Source organism: Chanos chanos, chromosome 4 (genome assembly GCF_902362185.1).
Source record: "Chanos chanos chromosome 4, fChaCha1.1, whole genome shotgun sequence".
NCBI classification, from domain to species: domain Eukaryota; kingdom Metazoa; phylum Chordata; class Actinopteri; order Gonorynchiformes; family Chanidae; genus Chanos; species Chanos chanos.
In genome coordinates this window covers 24,200,786-24,221,858 of record NC_044498.1, presented here as the reverse complement: position 1 = coordinate 24,221,858, position 21,073 = coordinate 24,200,786, and the positions used below count along the sequence as shown (strand labels likewise).

General features: G+C 38.1%; 1 protein-coding gene across 1 annotated transcript; it reads left to right on the top strand.

Moving 5' to 3' along the window:
* Positions 1–2,400: 2,400 nt before the first annotated feature.
* adgrf3b (adhesion G protein-coupled receptor F3b) lies at positions 2,401–20,869 on the top strand. The gene is made up of 18 exons (XM_030772196.1): positions 2,401–2,469; positions 2,664–2,812; positions 12,724–12,784; positions 12,924–12,936; positions 13,205–13,348; positions 14,690–14,845; positions 14,973–15,031; positions 15,515–15,573; positions 15,758–15,846; positions 15,925–16,173; positions 16,325–16,558; positions 17,819–18,003; positions 18,153–18,332; positions 18,739–20,064; positions 20,196–20,237; positions 20,345–20,380; positions 20,504–20,573; positions 20,722–20,869. Exons 1-17 carry the CDS (start codon positions 2,401–2,403, stop codon positions 20,561–20,563), a joined length of 3,111 nt encoding a protein of 1,036 aa, XP_030628056.1. The 3' UTR covers positions 20,564–20,573; positions 20,722–20,869.
* The last annotated feature ends 204 nt before the right edge of the window (positions 20,870–21,073 follow it).

Sequence of the window (21,073 nt, the reverse complement as noted above, 5' to 3'; positions counted from 1 at the left end):
TCAGCCTATAAATAATAAAATCGATAATAATAAAAACTATGTCCTTTTTGTTCTTTAGCTCATTTAAAAAGGAAAGACTGGAAAAAAGGTAAAAAAAAAAAAAAGAAAGGAAAATCATACAAATAGTAAAAGGTAACAATTAATATTTATGATCTGTCTTTTTTTTGTTTTCTTTAGCCAAAGCAGCCACATTTTCTTCTGCCTCTGTTTCTCTTCCTCAGTTTATTGCAGTTTAATTCTCACCAGTGTCATATACAAACATAAACAAAATGCAAATATGAAACTCAATGAAAACTGGTACTTAGTGTATCCTAATTGTCACTAGATGGCGCTGATGGGTTTTGTTGTTGGTGGCGGTGGTGTTGTTGCTGTTGTCGTTTTGTTTTGTTTTGTTGTGCTTCTGTAAGCATGTGCGGAGAAACTTATTTTGCTACTCTCTATTTCCATTAGGACCATGTTTTGTTGTATGTGAGCATAGTTTTTATTGGTGACCAGGGAAGTCTCCTCTTCTTCTCATGTCCTGGGGGATATTTCAGAAAGCAGATTTAGTGAAAACTCAGAGTTACTTAACTTGTAGAAAGTAGTAAACCTCCTTATAGAGGAGCCCTGGGACTTCATTCTTCTAGCAAAACAAAGCCATAGGGCTCTTCTATTAGGAGGGTTACTACTTTCTCTGAGTTAACTAACTCTGAGTTTTCACTAAACCTACTTTCTGAAATACCCCCCCTGGTATATTTTGTAGGGTTTATTATACTTTTTTTTTTTTTCATTCAAAAAATTATTGTATTTGTTCCATTTTTTTAATGTGTCTTTTAACTGGGCAATCAAAAATTAGGAAAATGTTTGCCCCTCTGTCACGCTGGTGGTGTGGTGCAGGACCCAAGTGCAAAGACACGATGATGAAGGTGACAAACGGAGGACTTTACTTAAAATGAAGATCAAAATACAAGTGAAAAACAGGAACAAAAACCGATAACAAAAGGTGCAGCATAACAGCGTGCTCAAAACACAAACAACGATAGACAATGGACAAGGCAAACACTAGGACTTAAATACAGAGGGAAACTAAACAGGGCAAAACAGAATTGGTTAAAACTAACAAGGTTAATAATGAGACAAACGGGAAGAGGTGAGGGGCGGAGACAGACAGAACAGGAGCACAAAGACGGAACAAAACAAAATGGAGGTGCAGGCTGTGACACCCTCAGAGGCAATTTGACAGTTCAAATAACAATTCTGAGACAAATGCCTCTGTATGAAACCCACAGAGTAATCAGGTATAATGCCAAATCCCTCCAGTTCTGTTCAAAACAACACTTTTTGTTTGGGGTAAAATTAGGAATAATGAAAAATCCCTCCTGTTCTGCTCAAGGCAACGCTTTTTGTTTGGGGTGAAAGCAGTGATAGACTAAACATAAATTATGACATGATCCACAAATGTGCCTGTTAATGTTGTTATTACACAACTTAATCGTTAAATATAACAACCACAAATGTCTTTAATTCTTCATGTATATGTATATTTATATCCAAAGGCTTTCATTAAAAGCTGTCAGCAGTGTTCAATATCAAAAAAGCTATACACATATTTATTTTAAATTAGCATACAATTCGTATTGTTACCTTTAACGTGCTTTGATAATTCATGTAACTATAAGCTATCTCAAACCGAAAACTAAAAAATTGTATTTGGTTTGTGATGATGTCCACCTTTGTGCTCCATAGTAATGGAAAACGTTTTGTCGTTGGTATTCACAATTTTCTGTCAATATCTCATTCCAAAATGTCTTGATAATGGTGACAATGAGCTGATAGAGTCAGCAGTCTCCCTGCAGACCTGCTGGCAGTGAATGACCAAACAGTGAGATACATTATATAAACAGGTAGCATGTGAAGGGGACTGGGATACATCTTTTAATATGTATTCAACCCATAAACAAAGGCCACCCCACCCCACCCCAAAACAAGCAAAAAAAAAAAAAATCTGCTTTCATATTTTTGTTTCCTTTTATTGACAGAGAAGTTGTTCATGTCATGTAGACATTCTTTTTCCTTTGTTAAGACCATTCATGAATGGATTAATAGCTTTTCTGTTCTTACATAACTGAATGGGCTAATAATCATGCAATGTTATGTAATTTAATATATCTTTGATAAATAATTAGCATGAGTTAATATTTACTTTCTACCCTTTCTACAGAAACACAGATCTTATCTTACTTACAAAGAAATTCAAATAAACACACACACACACGCACATACACACACACGTCCTGGAGAATTTAAATGTCCTGTATAGCCGGTAAATCACAAATATTATTAACACCATTATTGTGGTTTTCACACTGGCTTACACAAGTAGCAAGAAAATTCAGTTGTCTTCTCACCTGGCCACCTGGCATGGTTGGGGGGAGTGGTGAGGCGGGAGGAGCAGGAGGGACCTCAGAAAGGCTGGAGGAGGGCTGCATGGTGATTTAGGAGGTGTGAATGGTCAAGGGGCTGGGGGGTGAGTGGGCAAGGGCTCCAGTGTCAAACCTGTTGAAAAACAGGTTTAACTCATTGGCCCTAGCCACATTGTCCTCTCTCATACAGCTGCTGGTCTCATTGTAGCCGGTGATTCTCCTCATACCGTTCCACACTTCCCTTGTGTTATTCTGTTGCAGCCTGTACTCCATCCTCCTCCTGCAGGCGTCCTTGCCCTCATTGATCTTAACAATCAATGCTTTCTGGACCCTCTTAATCTCCTTGTCCCCAGCTCTGAAGGCCCTCTTTTTGTCATTAAGGAGGGCCTTTATGTCTCTGGTGATTCAGGGTTTGTTATTTGGGAAACACCGTACTGTGTGGTTGGGGTTGACATTGTCCACACAGAGGTTAATGTAACCCATAATACATTGTGTTAGCGCCTCTATGTCCTCATCATGTGGCTCTGTCAGAACCTCCCAGTCCGTAGCCTCAAAACAGCCCCTCAGAGCCTCAATTGCATCCTATGACCATCTCCTGACTGTCTTAGTCGTTGCAGGTTGCCGCTGGGCTAGAGGCTTATACTGGGGTGAGAGGTGGATCAGGTTGTGATCCGATCTGCCAAGTGGGGGGAAGGGCTGTAGAGCTATATGCGTCCTTAATGTTAGCATATAGTAAATCCAGGGTTTTATTGTAAATCCAGCTGTTTCACATTTCAGGCAATGCTATGTAGCAGAAGTAAAATGAACCCATCCTACAACATTATGACGTGTTTATCCTTTTACGGCCAGTCTGAGTTAACCTAGGGCCTATTTAACTGAAGCTATACTCTGTCTTTTATAGAGGAAACATTCGATTCAACTGTGTTTCCATAGGCTTTGTAGCATAGTCCACAAGCTTATTATTCTACAGGTTCTACAAGCAAGTCAGTGCATTCAGTATGTTGTTTCAGAGTCATTAGGCTCTGTAAATGCATTGTGGCAAGAATACGACAATGTGTTGAAATTAAAAAGAAAATGTACTTTTGAATACTTAGGTATTTTTAAAAGCAAGTACTCCAGTATTTTAACTCAAGTAAAAATTTAACTGAATAACTTTTATTTGTATTGGAGTAATATTTGACCAGGAGTATCTATACTTTGACTCAAGTAATGGAGTTGTGTACTTTGTCCACCTCTGGTAATTATGCTGTTTACACTGCAACCTCTGTGCAATGTTCTAGGAACGTTCTCATATGGTTGTGTGAATAAATACCAAAATACAACCAAATAGGAATATTGTGTGAAAACCACAATGTAAGCAAAGGAGCACGTTTGAGTTTTTAGCTCCCAAAACATTTGGGGAATGTTCTGATGCATAATAATCTGGAGTGAACGTTCTCTAAATGTTGGGAGAAGGTTCTTGTAAATCTAACCATAGGACAACCATAGGCTAACGTTAGTTTACGCTGGCTGAACGCCCTGTGTTTGCTGGGGGGGGGGGGGGGGGGGGGCACCTTTTCCTCACACTGGCCCTTTTTTATCAATCTAACATAGAAAATAGTGCAGATCCAAGGGCAGAAATCATCTCACAACTGAGTTCACGTGTGATTCTTGAAACGTTGTATCTCGCCAGTTACAGCATAAGAATGATCGGGTGTTAATAAATGTGGCGCCCGAAAACGATCGTCATTTAAATATCACGCCCCAAATATTCTCGCCTTAGAGGCCTTGCCCCTAGAATTTACAACATGGAGGGGCATAATGCATTCAAGAAGAGAAAAGCCGTTTCTCAATAAGAATTCTCCACCGTGCTTGTGTTTTCGTGAACTTGAGAAACGTCATCAGTCATGGCCTAAGTGCTGTTCCATTTCAAAGTTCACATCTAGCCAAGAACAGATCGAATACCCGGATGTGTTCTCGATTCATAGGTTTTATCAAGGATGCATCAAGAGCTGACTTGTGTGAACTTCGGCAGTCAAGTTTCCCAGACTGCTTTTCACCCAAATTTCACAAAAATAATGGCAATAGCGTCAGGTAAGCTACCACATAACTGTAAATTTTGTATTATGACTGTTGTTCTGTCATCAAATGCAGTTTTTAAGATTTTTCAGGTGAGAAATTAATATTTCAGAATTCGAATATAGGTCAGTAGCGCCTCCTTGAAAGTCCTAAATGTTTGGAGATGTGACATCTACTAGCAGACCAAGCAAGCTAACTCCAGAGCCTCTAGCCAGCAAGAACGCTGCTGTTTCAAATGTAGTTTGAGTGTACTGCATCCTCCTGCATCATTGGGAGTCCAGACACCTAAGCTGAACTTGTGAGTTCAAACTCCCAAGAACGGGAGTACGTACTCCGACCTTGAAATGGAAACTCAGACATCGCATGTCCAATTGAGCCAATCACATTGCAAATCGGTTTGCCTACCCATGGAAGCCCAAAGATGCCTTGAATTTACATTTAATTTAGACGCCGTTTTCTCTTTATAGTGTGTTATTTTTCTTTGTTTTCTCGAGATCTCGACTTTATGTCATTATCACGAAATAACGAAGCTTTGTTTTCTCGAGAAAACAAAGAAAAATAACACGATATCAAGAGAAAACGGCATCTAAATTAAATATAAATTCAAGGCACATTAGAGCTTCCATATCTACTCACTGCTTTTAATTGCTTGTAATTATGTCACAGTAGCTTAGTCTAACAAGTAGTCTATCTCAAAGTTAAAGACAAATTAATCCCACACCAAATAAACTGTTAACCCCGTTAACTGCAAACAATTTGAAAATATATATTTATGTTGGGATATATGAAACATACCAGTTGATGCAGGCCTTTACAGAATAAAATATTTTTCCATAGGCTACATATTGTTACTTGATGAATATGTGGCTGCATATGCTTAGATGCCAGTCAGAATTTATGGTCTAATAACAATTCTCAGACTCGCCACTATGCTGCACTGCAAAACCACGACTCGAAAACTTGTGTACACTAGTTGAGACTTGACATGAGATTTGATCGTGGCCACCGCTCACGTCCATATTGATAAATGCCGAGCTTTGCGTGGAAATGAATGTATGCTCATTTTTTTGTCGTACGTTCGTTTCGTAAATGAGGGCCATTGTCTCAACTCTTTCTGATCTCTTATAGTGACCTGGCAAGGCAGACAGGTGACGTTGGTGTTGTCCATCCAGAAGAAAGACATGAAATAATTTGTGAAAATAAAAACATAGTAATTACCATGTAAATTATCATGTAAATGTAATTCAGGCCACAACTGAAAATCCTTCCACTTACTCACATGCTATGGCCTGGCCAGATTATACATTTTTCACTTTGACGTTTTCACTTTGTTTTATTTTGTTTGTTTTGTTTTGTCATGTGGCTGTAAAGCTGTGATGAGAAAGAGTGCCCACCTTAGCTTTGGTATGTTGTCTTTTATGGTAACTGTGACGTGACCTCTCTGCAGACCAAGGTTCAAAGACATACTGACATCAGAATCAAATCGAATAGTTTTACCTAGCTTTGAATAAACACGCAAAACAGCGAGTATGCCGATTTGCCTAACAAATAACTCAAGAACAACAAAGACATTTGCAAATTTCCAAAGTTACTTGCCTTGGTTCTTCTAAATTGCTCAAATCATCGTATGGATATGTGTGTTGCTGTGAACAAATGACAGTAATCAAGTGCAAGTTCACACAAGAGCACACTGGAAAAGCATCTACAAGTCTCGTGATGTCTTGAGTTAACATGAAGATGATTGAAGTTGCTCCAAGTAGATCTGTAATGGTGATCAAGTTTGAGAGTTGCATCTCCTGTATGTGGTCTATCAGTCACTTCATATTGAGACAGTTTGTAATCTATATCTTTGGCTGCTTTCATATCAGAGAGCTAAAACTTTCAAATATGCTAGTTGTGTGATGTAATGTCATGCCTTTGCTGAATACTCAGATCTGATTGGATAATGAACAGTTCTTATTTCTGAATGAGACTTAAAAACAGTAAAATGTCACACCTAATTATAGCATTCTGTGCAATGCAAAGTAGTTTGGTTGCCATAGCTAGCTCAAACTGTATCAAACATTTAGCCCATGCAACAACTCATGGGGGGTATTTCAGACAGCAGGTTTAGTGAAAACTCAGTTAACTCAGAGAAAGTAGTAAACCTCCTAATAGAAGATCCCTATGGCTTTGTTTTGCTAGGAGAATAAAGCCACAGGGCTCCACTATTGGGAGGGTTATTACTTTCTCTGCATTATCCAACTCTGAGTTTTCACAAAACCTGCTTTCTGAAATACCCCCACGAAATGTCTGGCATTTGATTGTTTATTAGTGTATATTGTATGTCATTGCAAACATTACTTTTAATAATGAAATAAACCATTAAAAAAATCATTTGCTCATGTTTGCAGTAGTTAGCTCAATAGTAGTTGAGAGCATGACCAGGTTGGATTGAGCAAAAAGGAGACTGGTGTTTGCAAAGCACAAAATCAAAGCAGTCACAACATGTTTGTCTTAACTGCACACAGAATGCAGCCAACAGTCAGGGGTCGGAAGTGCAACTATGTTTTAGAAACACACACGCCACCTCACTAAAATGATTCAAAACATTATTGATTCATGTATTGATTCACAGGTGATTCACAACTGGTTGTGAAATAAACAGGATACACAGGATACAGTGAATAAGTCTGTTTAGGCCAATAAAGAACCTGTAGCAGTATGCTGAAACCTAACAGGATTTCTATTAGAACGTCATGTGTGCACTTCTGGTTGTTGACTCTTTTGGCCCATCAAAAAGCAGGTCCCTTTTAACCATGTCTAAACCTTTACTATCAGGCACATGCACAGATAGACCCCAGGTGGTGCTCAAGCACCTGCCTTGTTGGCCTCTGACTAGATAAGTGCCCTTTTTGCAGGACATTTTTTTTTATTGCTTTTTCTAATTTTGTATTTAAGATTTAAATTTGGCCCATGGCATGATGCCGTGAATTCTCAATTAAAAGCGTGTTGTAATGTCCGACAACTGCATTTGAGCTATAACTCTGCAAGACCGAACGAGCCCCTGCCCCTCCCTGTTCGACATCCCATGTCACAGCCACCACAGTTAACGCATGCAAATCGAGCGCACTGCAGAGCAGCATCTACGTGTTTCTGACCTCCCTTCATTGGTGACAGCCAGGTAACGAGAGTATTTGCTCTAAGCCTCGGCACTGTTTGTCACTGTTGTGAAATTAAACCACTATTAAAACGTCTCAATACAGTCAGCCTAACTTAGGCAATAGCCCACCATTAAGCTTAATAACAAGCAAGCCAGTCTGTCGTAAAATAGCGTCGTCAGTGAAGACGTAGGATAGTTCCTTTGTCCGGCAACTAAAACAAATAAATATGCATTGCGTTAATAGTCTATGCAATTATATTTGGATATCAGAAATGTTAGTTGATCTGTCACCTGTCACAAGAAAATGTGCAAATGTATGATTCGTCCACTGTTTACATGGTCATACTGACTAGCAAAAGCTTTAAGATATAGTTTAGTAAATTATCGATTCTTACTCCTGTGACACAGAATTTACACGTGGTTTTGGGCAAGCCAACTTATTGTCATTTCAGTACAGTAGTCCAGGACCTTTACAAGCTCAGATATGAAAGTTTAACTGCTTTTCTAATTTTATTGAGATCTTATTATAGGCCCACAATTCTAAATAAGACATGAAGCTACTATCGCTGAATATTAGTATATAATATTAGAATATTATTTTGTCAGCATTACAGTTGAACTAACTTTATGTAAGTTAGGTCGACATGACAACACTTGCAGTAATCTATGTCATGTACTTGCCTTAAATATTATTAAAACATTGCCAAATGACAAATAGTCTATTACAATTTGTCTGCAGAAGAAGTAGCTATGTAGGGTGCCTATGCTGTTTAGCCACTGACAGTTACAGTCTGGTGAGGTTTACTGTTGTAATAATCAACTCTGTCACCAAGCAGTCTTACCCATGAAAGCATGGACAATGTGGCATTGTTTTCATTGCTGTTGCCTGTCCTTGTGATAAATGTAGAAATAGTGAATGCTAAAGACCGTCGTCTCTGTGTGAACTGATCATTTTGTAGAAATCTGCTGAGTGTATGGGTATTGAAATAAATAAATATGTAAGTAAATAAAAGATGTGCTACTGTATGTAACTTTATTTTTTGTAAATAATTATGAGAGGGGTGCCCTTTCTTCTTTGCTTGAGCACCTGCCTCCCAAAATGTCTGTGCACGGCCCTGTTTACTATGATATGACAAATGGAAGAAATACAGCACAAATAGTTAGGTTCTATGACGTCCGATAGGAACTCTACTTTAAATCATCTGGGGAGAAACATCATGTGGAGTAATTACTTCAAAAACTGTCAGGTAAACTCCACTGTCTCCACCTGCATAGTGTGTCAAGATGCAATTGAATTAAAGTATACCCATTTTTGTTTAAATGGCAAATGAAATTTTAGCATTCCTGTTGTGCAATACTTCTGCTCTGTACAATACTTCTGTTCTGCTTGTTTTGAGACTGTGTCTCCCTTTCTACTAGTATTTTTTCTTAGTTGGTTTGCATGCACTTTTTCTGTCTTCAGTATTTTCAGGCAACTTGTATAATGAGTGAGGTGTCTGCTTGTTCAGGCAAATGTCAGTATGACAGTATGTGTCTTGATGATGAAGATGAACTGTCTCTTCTTCTTCTATAGTGCTTAACTTGATGCATTGTAAACTGACTCAATGTTGACAGAGTGATGGAGACAGGCTGACGAAAACCAGTGTAGATGCTATCACGTGTTACTATATATTAAACAATGTCATTAGATTTCAATGCAGTCTCAAGCCAACATACACCGGCTGGAATTACATCAGCATTTTGGATGTGGTTTGTTTCTGCAACAAAGGGCAAAGAGTTTCTCTGTGCTGCTATGGACCATATATGTTTGCATATTAAGAAATTTTGACCTCTTTTGTTACACAGGAAAGTTCTCCGCACCATTCACTGACGGCATCTGTTTCCTGTTCTGCTCAGAGTGATTGCGCTTTGCTTGTTGATCACCAAAGTGTGCCTCCATCACCAGTCAAAATCTGATTAAACTCTAGACCCTCAAGTGTAAATTCTGAAGAGATAAAAGAGATGAATATAGAGACAGAGGATGTGAGAGCGAGAGCTGTGAGAGATATTTGGCCAGTTCAGAACTACAGTGTCACAACCGTACTGATGCAAAAAATAAATAAATAAATAAATAATTAAATTAAATTAAACAAACAAAAAAAATAGAGGGTGGACTTCTTTGAAAAATTGGATGTGAGATGAAGTAATACTTGTGGAGAGTAACTCATATGGAGATGTGAAAGGTCTCATCCTAAATCTCATAAACATGGATAAAGAGAACCGTCCAAAAAACAAATAACATACAAAATTAACCAGCATTAAATGTCTCTGTTAAAAAAAAAGTTTGTGAAGCTCTAAGATGATCAGTTCAGTTAAGGGGAATATTAGAGCTAGGAGTGTCAATCAAAGGGTCATCAGAGAATGTGAGTTTGGGTGGCCCTGGCCTATTTAAAAAACATACACTTGATTCTAAGGTATATAATATTCAAGGAGATCATCGACAACCACAGGGTCATGTCTAAGGATCTACAGGCCCCTCTTGCACTGGCTAATGTCAGTATTCATGAGTCCACCATCAGGAAAACATTGAGTAGGAATGGTGTGCTTTGAAGAAAGGAGTAAGGAGAAAGTCACTTGTCTCCAGGAAGAACATTGTTCCTCATTTAAAGTTTGACCAGCTGGCAGAGCCAGAAAACTACTGAAGGAATAAGTCATTGAGTCGTAATCATAGCTTTTTGTCTCAAGTGAGAAACATGTTTGGTGAAGACCTGACACTGTATTCCAGCATAAGAATCTCATCCCAGCGGTGAAACGTGTCAGTGGATAAAAGAGTTTAAGATCTTAATCCAACAGAAATGCTGTGGCAGTACCTGAACCATAGAGTTCATGCAAGAAAGTCCACCAGCATCACCAAGTTGAAGCAGTTCTGTAGGAAGGAACTGGTCAAAATACCTCCAAGTTAATGTGCGGGACTGATCGAAAGTTACCATAAATGCTTAGCTGAAGTTACTGCTACCAAAGGGGGTCACACAAGTGACTGAAAGCTTAGGTTCTCTTACTTTTTCCAAAAAAGACATTGAACGTTGAATCATTTTGATCAATAAATGAGTAAAAGAGTAAAAAAAATGATTGAATGAGTGATATTTTCTATGTCATTTACTCTTTAGGTTCTCTTAATCTGGTTGTATGACTTAGATCAAAATCTGATCACATGTTAAATCAAATGTATGCAGAAATTCATAAAAGAGTTCTGAAGAATTACAAAATTTCTAGCACCACTGTAAACTAGCATACAGGAAAAGGATATTGACCCAACAAATGAACCACAAAATGTAGAAAGTTCTGTTACCCTTATGCTAAAAAAAAAAAAAAAGACAGCTGCTTTTTAAGTCAGGTGTAAGGTTTATAGAAAACATGGCTTATTCTTTTCATGTCAAACTAGATCTGCTTTTCAAGAAGATGTCGTCTCTCCGAAGGTTCTCTCCCTCTCTCTCTCTCTCTTTTTTTTTTTTTTTTGCTTTTATTAGGTGGATTTGTTATCCAAATCCCAATGGAAAACAAGTAGGTACAGTGATGGGTGCTGACTTCTAACCTACACGAGCCTCATGCAAATAGAGCCGAGAGTTCTGAGAGCTCAGCTTTGTTAACTTTTTCCATTAGCTTTTTCACTTGAGGTTCATTCCGGAGGCACGCTGTGCTCTGCAGACTTGACTTTTTATCATGGATTACACTTTTCATTCTCATTGCTGAACTTTTGGTTTCACAATGCAGGCATCAAGGTTGGTTTGTCTTTTTTTCCCTTTCTCTCCATCCTTCATTTATACATCCATGCATAAATCTGTCTTTCATCAGCTGTGTGTTTTTAACAGGACAATGTGAAGATGTCTTAGTGAAGTTGTAATATTGTGTTCTGTTAAAATTTTGTAAAAGTAAAGATGGTGGAAACATATATCAAAACAACATTTAGATATTTATTGTAGAATTACATCTTTCAGCTGTCCAGTATCATTATTGGGGAGTCTCATAAAAATGTGTGTTTCCTTTCCTTTATATCTCTTCCCCTTCAGTAACGCACAGTGATGGCATTAGTACAATTATTATGTACACATACTACATGCATAGTGCTTTAGACTTTAATTGTGGGTATGTCAGTGAGTCATCCCCATTCGCTCGCAGTGGCCATTGTGTGTGTGAGACAGTCTATTTGTGTGCCAGAGTAAAACTGTCCTAGTGTGGTTAGTATGTAAATAAACAAGTAACAAAGATACCAGACACAGTGAGACCTTTTTCTCTGGGTCCGTTTTGTGGTTTTTCAAAACCACAGTGCACCTAAAGTGTAACAGTATCCCATTTGTGTGATATTTCACACAATATGAATACAATCAAGAGTACGTTTCTGGATTTAAGGCATCAGTTTGGTTATGTATTTATTTGTTTTTATTAAATATTTTATTGGGCTGAACTATCAGAACAAGTACATCTTCTGTGGTAATCGCTGATTCACCTAGAGCCAGAGGGTCATAGAGTCATTTTGAGACACGAGTATGAAGCTCTTTGAACTCTGCAACATAAAGTGTGATCTAAAATATAGGTGAATTACTGTAAAACTTTTTGGTTGTGTCTTGTCTACTTTTTGAACGTGAGTCTGCATTGAATTGAAGTCATACTGAAAAATCTGTTTTAAATCCTGTTTGAAATATGTTACTATGTTATACAATGTTATCCAATATTAATTAGGCTTCAATATTATTTAGGCTTGATGTCTGTAATTGTACACATACATATATTCATATATAAATTCAGTATGGAATACAACTATTACAGTTTTTTTTTTTTTTTTTAAGAAAAATGTTCAAGAGAAAGTCATTTCAACTGATATATTAGAAGGGCCTGTATGTGAGGCAAACTTGGCAGGTCAAATGTTGGTATGATCTAGATGCACTAAAATATGTGATATTTATTAGACAGATAGATAGATAGATAGATAGATAGATAGATAGATAGATAGATAGATAGATAATAGATAGAGTGAGCGAATGAGTGACCTCAGGAATTGTATGTGTTTATTAGTTGGTATTAGTTGGTATTTATCATTATAATTTGTAATAGTTAGTGATTGCTCATCTTTGATCTCTCCCTCAGGTTCATGCTGTTGCTGAGAGCAGGCTTGCTACTCTGTAGCATGCGAATCTGTTTCAATCAGGTAAAAAAAAAAAAAACGCATTGTTTTTCCACTGGCTAGAAGAATATTACTGATGAAAGTGGTCTGTCATGCTATATATTATTAATATCATGAGGAATACAATACAGTGATTTGCCTCACTTTTTCTTTCATTGAGCAGGGTACAACAACAGGTGAGTGCTTTTGTTTATGTTAGTGTCCGCGGCTCCACATAATTACAGATTTATTACAGATGCAATACACACACACACACGCACACACACACGCACACTCGTATGCACGCAAGCGCACACACACACACGCACACACACACTCACACTCACAATCTGTGTAATAATAGTCCTCTCTACCGTAAAACTCCTAGTCCAAAACCTGTGCAATAGCCATATTACAAATGTGTGTTTGCACCTTTTCACACACTTTTCCCCTCTGAACCCTCAGAAGAGTTCTATGCAGGTGAGCTCTTAATTGAAGGAAATGCCACCTTAGATGTTGCTGGGCCTCTGGAGGGTATCGTGCAACTATCTGTCCCCATAGGGGACCCTGTCGTCACTGTTGTCATTGTCAGCGCCAATATTATTGCTGGTAAGTTTCTTAATGTAATATTCATGAAAAAAGCAAAGTTCAGTACATCCAAGGGATGAAATATCCAGCTTTTACATAATTTGCATGGGCTGTGCATCTTGCCCTGTGTGCACACTATCTAAATTATATTTGCATTCGATGAATTAGGTTACAGCATAAACTGTACATCAGGTCAACTTCAGTATCAATTAACAAATGTCTTTAATTAAGTGTAAATAAACATGACAAACACTGTGGTCAAATTTGGCTGTCAGCAGAAAGATAACCACTTGCAAAGCAGCTGGATACACAGTCCAGTCTCAAAAGGACATTGAAACTGTTGATGGTATTTTGAATGACAACCCAACCCTGTGATCACTGTTCATATTCAGAATCAGCAGTGGTGCAGGCAACTGGCCTGCAATGTCTAATGACAGGAAATGGTCTTGAAAACTTTTATGACAGTTTCCCGAATCGCAGTCCAGCCTCACTTACTCACACACCCGTAAATGGAAAGTAAATGGAAATCTTTAGACTTATTTGAATGGCGTCTTCTGTGAAAGCGTGCTCTTGTCTTTATCAGAGCGCGTTTGAATGCCGGGAGCACACACCCTCATAGCCAGACAGACTGACTGCTACACCTCAAATAAAATGTGCTGCTTTGGGTTGGCTTAAGTTTTGAATTTGCTTTTCTTAATTTATTTTTGTCTTGTTTCTTTAAAAAATAATGTGAAGCATTTTAATTTAAACATTAACAGGACTCAACAGTCTCCAGCATGTTGCAATTTGTTCAACTCCATGAACTGAAAATATATTGTGAAATGTGTGAAACCAGCCTCAGAATATGCAAACTGCAGAGCACATCTGGAGAATTTAATTTTTTTTTCTACTACATTTATTTTCCTGTGTGACTTTTATTTAACCCAATTGACAAATTGACATTGATATTAGGACAACTATTTCAGTGACTATTTCATTGTCAGCTGCAATCTGAAACAAAACATATAGCTCTGCAAAGCAATTTTAAAGGTAAAAGAAAAATTTCTGAGCAGAATATGCATATAAAATATATCAGCTGATAAACTGATATGTAATTACAATTGCAATCAAGAGCTTGCATGTTGATTCAGGAAAATATGTAAAGAGTATATCAGCAACCACCTTTAAGAGCTTGCGAGTTGATTCAGGCAGAACAGTAAACTAGTGGCCTTGAAATCTATCTAAAGTGATCAAGATCAGTCATTTTGTGACACTTTCAACTGTAGTTGTGGATTTTGGCTCATTTATGGTGAAAGCATTGGAGTTTGTGTGTGTGTGTGTGTGTTTTGTTTATGGGTTTTGTTGTTTGTTTTTTTCTTTCAGAGTGTGAGCTCATTGGCGACCAGACGAACTGTTCGTGTGCCTCAGGCTACCTTTGGAGTGGTGCCGTGTGCAATGCTTTTCCGACATGTTGCAGTACACTACCATGCAAGGAGAATGTATCCCACTTTACGCCTCTGTGTATTCCCAAAGTTAACGGTATGGAGTCTGTTGGTTTGCCGATACTTGTTCAGTCACTCATGCGACAACTAGAAATCTATCACATGAAGGGATCCAAAAGATCCAACAGCACCCACTTGTTTAAACTATTTCTTTCTTGGTATAGTGTCTCTCAGAGGTACTGTTCAAACCACCCTGACTTCACTGGATTCTATAAGCACCATGGTATGTGTTAAAGTCCCTCTTTGTAATGTTATTTAATCAGATACTTTGCATGAAACCACTATTTTGTTTGGATGATGTCTAACTTTCCAAGGAAAACTCTTGTTTCTTTGGAAGATAATATTTTGTGATTGGACATGCAAATATTCAAATTCTATTTTCAACAAAAATACTCTGAAAATCTGGCTCATCAGTGGTTTAGTAGTTTTACTGAATTAGTCCTGTGCAGCTATCCTACTGTGGCCCTGGTGCACCTCTAAATTTTGCAAATTCTTAACAACCTTTGAACTAAAGAACACTTCCTTGTCAGATTTCTCTTTTGTGGAAGTTGTGTCATAAATAATCAGTGATTACTGATGATAAATAGTAACCATCGCAAATGCAGCAAATATCAAGGAATCAACTGGAGTTATCACTATCACGCTATTAGAAATGTTTCACAAAAAATCTTCATCAATATTTACGTCTGTGCTCTTTAAATTTTAGCTGACCACCCAATTTGAAAAGCTGAATGGATTTAACTCACTGAATGTAACTGGACCCAGGTAATACAATGCTCCCCTCCAGTACTTATGGAACCGCTGTCTACAATTTGAAACATATGAAACTGGATATTTTCTGTGGTTGACTGATTTGCAATACATCAAGCGTAGTTCATTTTACATATCAGAAGTCCCATTATAGGTCTTCTTTAACAGACCTTTTTTCTTTTCTTTCTCTCACCAAAAGAGAAGGAAATACGGAGACTGAATTTGAAGTGGATCTCAGTGCACCAGTTAGCACTGCTAAACTTCAAAGTATCATTTCAACTTTGCAAAGCCAACTAATCATCTCCGTTCAGTCAACTGGTAAGCACCCCCCCGCATGCTGTATGTATTTAAGTGTATAAGTACAAGCCTTGAATGTATTTGTTTTCCTTTGTTCTTTAGGAATGGTGACTATGTATGCACCTCAGGATAAAGTGTGCTATAAATCACAACAAATACTGAATTGTACTACAGAGGAGACTGCAGAAAGTTGCAAATGGGAGGTATTGAGACAGAATGCGGAAACAGAACTTGGACCTGGAACACAAGTGAAAGTCACATCTAGCTGTACAAACGTAACTTCACTAACGCTTCTCAATGTCACAGAAATCTGGGCAGGTAATCACTCTCATTTATGTGAAAGCTTCCTCCTATTCTGCCTGTTCTCTAAATGTAACGGTCCTCATTCTTTAAAAGAAGTACTTTAGGGGTTTTTTTCCCTGTAAATTCAAATTTATCCATCACATCTTGTGCATTTTTATGTCCCCAGGTACTTACAGATGCCACTTTATGAAAGGATCAGTGTCACATATAGCTTCTACAGAGCTGAGGGTTGCTGTCTTGCCGGATAAAATAACAATAACAAGTAATCCCCAGTCTGCAGACTGCATTGATGTACAATCAGTTCAAGTTACTGTCAGTTGCACCATTCAGAACAGCACTGAGCCATACACTGTCCTCTTTAAATTCAATGGGAAAGTTGCAACACACAACACCGGTCCAAGTAAGAACCGCAACCAACTTGTTTTAAAATAGCTCATTCAGCAGGGGTAGCACTTAAAACAGTTACTGCAATAGTAGGGTTTTATACAAAGGACCCAGTATTTTCCATCTGAAACTGGCCACTTACATTGCATGACTTGGACCAAAAGTATTAAGGTAATATCACAGTTTTTGGCTGGGACTGTGAGAGGCAGATGTGCTCCCCCTACTGACTCTTTGTTCCTTCCTATCTCTGTCTAAGGGAGTTTTTTTTTACCACTGTCGCCTTGGGCTTGCACGCTGAGGGTATTAGGTCAGGCATCCTGTAAAGCTGCTTTGTGATATTGTCCATTGTAAAAAAACGCCATACAAATATAATTGAATTGAATTGAATATAATATGATTGAACTGAATTGAACTGAACTGAACTGAACTGAACTGAACTGAATTGAATTGAATTGAATTGAATATTACCAGGTTGTTGAATGTGATTTAAGACTTCGGTTAGCTAATTTAAGACAGTTTAGGCAGTGAAGTGAAGGTTTCTCTGTGGTCTGAGACAAGAAAAGGATTTTTTTACTATCATAAATCATATTTACAATGCTGTTTCTGATTTTCAGTGAAGGACTTAATGATCACTTACGCTGCCACAGAAGCCATCAGCTGTGGTTCAGGAACTAAAAGCGTCCTCGGAACCTGTAGTTTCACAAATAGTAGGAATCAGAAAAATGAAGCCAGCATAACCATACCAATAATACGTGGTAAGTTATATTTAATTAATTTTGGAGATTTAATAAATGGTTGTCCTTTGCAATATATATAATGTGTGTGTGTGTGTGGGGGGGGGGGGGGTAAATGTGAAACTGTTCATGGTTTAACTATGTTGGGCACGCTTGTTTGTTCTATATCCAGACTTTTTTTCTTCTATCATTAATCTTCAAGCAGTGTTTTGTGTTTTGTTTCAAAGGATATATTCCAAACACTGTTTTATAAATCAGTTCTTTCTGACAACACAGTCTTTGAATTTTAGGGAGGAGAAAGCAATATTAATTTAGGTTTTTTTTCCACTTCTGTGAACAAATGTGAATAATTATTACAAATGTGTTTTCAACTAGTCTTAGTACTGCTATGTTTTGGTGTGTGTGTGTGTGTGTGTGTGTGTGTGAGAGAGAGAGAGAGAGAGGGAGAGAGAGAGAGAGAGAGAGAGAGAGAGAGTGGTGTGTATCAGTTTGAATCATTTCACATGTTTGAAACTCCTAGCTAATGTAAAGTTTTTGTTCAGATGGAGAAAAAGTTTGTGAAGCGGAAGGTGTGTGGCCGAAAACCAAGGATGGGGAGACAGCATTAGCAGCCTGTGAGTCTGGTAGAGTAGGAGAAATAAGACGCAAATGCAACGGAAATAAGTGGGACACTGAGGTCTCCTTCTGCGTCAAAGAGGAGCTCAATAAAGTGCGCAATTTAGCAGCAGTAAGTATGTGTGCATTCTTTGGAACAGTGACTAGAACAGAATAGAATGATTACAAATTTACTAGAAACAAACAAACAAAAAAAGAGTTCATGCAAATGATCTGTCCAAATTATAATTTAAATGTCATAATTCATCTTCATCCTCACAGGATTTTGAATTAGGACTTGGAGCAACTCAGGAAGTTGCTGTTCATATCTTCTCTAGTTTGAAGAACACTACAGATAGCGGAGAGGAGGCCACCTATGGTGACGTGCAGGCTTCAATTGATGTCCTCTATTCAATGAATAAAGCAACAGAATACATTGTGTTTGAAGAGTCGCTAATGCCTGTGAGCAAATGCATTTTGCTGTCCTATTTCACACACAGCCAGTCTTCATAGTTCACATAACCTCATGAGGTAGACATTTTCTGATTTGATTAAACTACGCCTCCTTTCATTTAACATCTTGAATCTTGGTCATTATTATTTTTAATCGTTTAATGTTCATAGCCCATTTTAGTTACCTAGTTAACTTACACATGCTTGTGTTTAATTTTATTCTACATTTGAACCCAAAATACATTTAAATTGGGAAGAAACAATTTCCACTGCATAGCTGACTGAGAAGCATCTGCATAGTCTTTGAAAAAGTGACTGAATTAGACAGACAACAGGAAAGGAATTTGTACAAATCATAAAATTTAAACAGAAAAATGATGAACAAAGAAATAAATTCAGTGTCATTCTCTTCCAGGATTTTGTTGACTCAGCCAGCAGGATGCTTAATGCCACCACCTGGGATTCAGGAGATCCAGAGAAAGATTATGACATGTCTATTAAGTATCTCACGGCTGTAGAGGGCCTGGTTAAAAACATTAGACTAAACATGAGCGAAGGACATAACACTACAAACATACAGGTTCAGGTGTGCAGGAACAATACTGTCTGCAGCAAGGTCATTTTTAATGTAGATGTTGAGGTGAATTCATCTGCAGGTAGTGTAAAAACAGTAGGGATTCAGAAAATAGCATCTCGTCTTCCAAAGGGGAACTTCAATAACTCAGAATATCCCAGCATCGTGGTATCGGCTACTGTGGAGAACAACACGGGCTCATCAGTGGCTATCAAGCTGGCCTTCCCGCTGAGCGAACGCAAGCCAGAAAATGCCAAAGTGCAATGTGTGTTCTGGAACATCACAGAAAACAAATGGTCGCAAGAAGGCTGTAATTGGACAGCTGGTCCCAACGATACCAGTATCTGTGAATGCGACCATCTCACTCCCTTTACCATCCTGATGTCCAAACATGCCATTCCCTTGCCACTAATGGAAGAGATTACCTACATTGGACTGGGCATTTCCATCTGCTCCCTTGTAGTCTTCATTCTCATTGAGGCTTTGGTGTGGAACGCTGTGGTCAAATCCAACCTCTCGCATTTTCGTCACACTTCTCTGGTCAACATTGCGATTTGTCTGCTACTGGCTGACTGTAGCTTCATCGCATCTTCCTTCCCAGATAAACTTTCTGACACCTTGTGTCTCGTCCTAGTGGTGGCCAAACACTTTTTCTATCTGGCGATGTTTTTTTGGATGCTTTGTCTGAGCATCATGCTTCTTCACCAACTCATCTTCGTATTCTCTCCACTTAGGAAGAAGACGTATATGATACTCTCCATTTTCATCGGCTACTTCTGTCCCACCGTCACCGTGGCCACCACATATGTGTATTATGACAAAGGAACCAATATAAAGTACCACGACAGATCCTCTTGTTGGCTTACTTACGAGGCACCACTAAGAGGGTCGATCCATGCCTTCCTCTTCCCAGTTGGAACCATTGTGTTCATCAACATGTTCTCCATGATTGTAGTCATCTTTACACTCTTGAGACCAAATGTTGCTGAGAACAATAAAATAGATGAAAAAGAGGCTGCAAAGAGCATCATCAAAGCAATTGTCTTCTTAACACCTATATTTGGCGGCACGTGGATTTTAGGATTATTTGTATTTTTAATGACGGACAGCACGAATATAACAACTATCTTGGTTAATTACGCTTTCACTATTGTCAACTCCTTACAGGTACAGCCATTTAACTCTTAAAACACACACTCATACACACACACACCCACACGTACACACATAACTGCAGTGACTATCAATGGGTCTTATGGAAAAAAAATATTTTAAATCACTGGTTTATGTGTTTTCAGGGCCTCTTCATATTACTAACAGGAGTTTTTGGAGAAAAACGGGTATTTCGCCTATTTTATATGATGTATTAGAAACTTTGCGAGACCTAAGATGAAAGACTCACATTTCTAACACTCTGTCCTCTCTTTTCTCGTCTTTTATGTTTAAGGTCAGAGATGAGGTTTTAAAATATGTGCTTGGTGGGGTGAGTTCATGAGTTTTCCCAAATGTTTTCAAAACTTTATTTTCTATATTTTTATACATGTCAAAAAAAAAAAAACATCAGAAAACTGAATTTGCTTTTTTTTGTTGATTTTTTGCTCATTAGAAACCAACCAAAAGTGAAAGCAAGAGGCACCTGACCTCAGCCTCTTTCTCAAAGAACTGACACACAGCAGGTAAGCAAGCATTAAACAGATCACTCTCACGTACACATACAGACATATGTCACACACATACACGTGTACTCACACACACACACACACACACACATATGCACAAACAACAGCGCACAAGTCATTTACTTTCTAAATGTTTTGGTCACAGGTGGAAAAAACAGATGCTCAATATTAGGATAATACCACTGCAAGACAACAAAGAAGAATAGAGTACTAATTTCAGCAGCTCAAAGACGGCCTGGCCAGTCCAACATGAAGGCAGTCATTTCAGTTAGTGATACAGTGGCATTCACAAATCATTTAGCAGTCTTTGCTGTACTGACAGAGAACCCACTGAACTAATGAAATTTTGACAGAGGCCCAAAAGTTGCATAGCTGTGTTTTGTTTTTTCGTTTGTTTGATTTCTTTTTCTTTTTTTTCCCCCTGAGTACAGGCAATCAAGACAGCTTGTTAGTCTTTGTTAGTCTAAGTTTGCTAATCTAGCTTTTCTACATTTATA

Excerpts from the sequence above, each read along its gene's own strand:
- adgrf3b (XM_030772196.1), top strand. The coding sequence starts at position 2,401 with ATGGTTGGGGGGAGTGGTGAGGCGGGAGGAGCAGGAGGGACCTCAGAA. Across the intron at positions 16,174-16,324 it reads TGTCACAGAAATCTGGGCAG|GTACTTACAGATGCCACTTT; the intron begins GTAATCACTCTC and ends TTATGTCCCCAG. Across the intron at positions 16,559-17,818 it reads AACACACAACACCGGTCCAA|ATGGAGAAAAAGTTTGTGAA; the intron begins GTAAGAACCGCA and ends GTTTTTGTTCAG.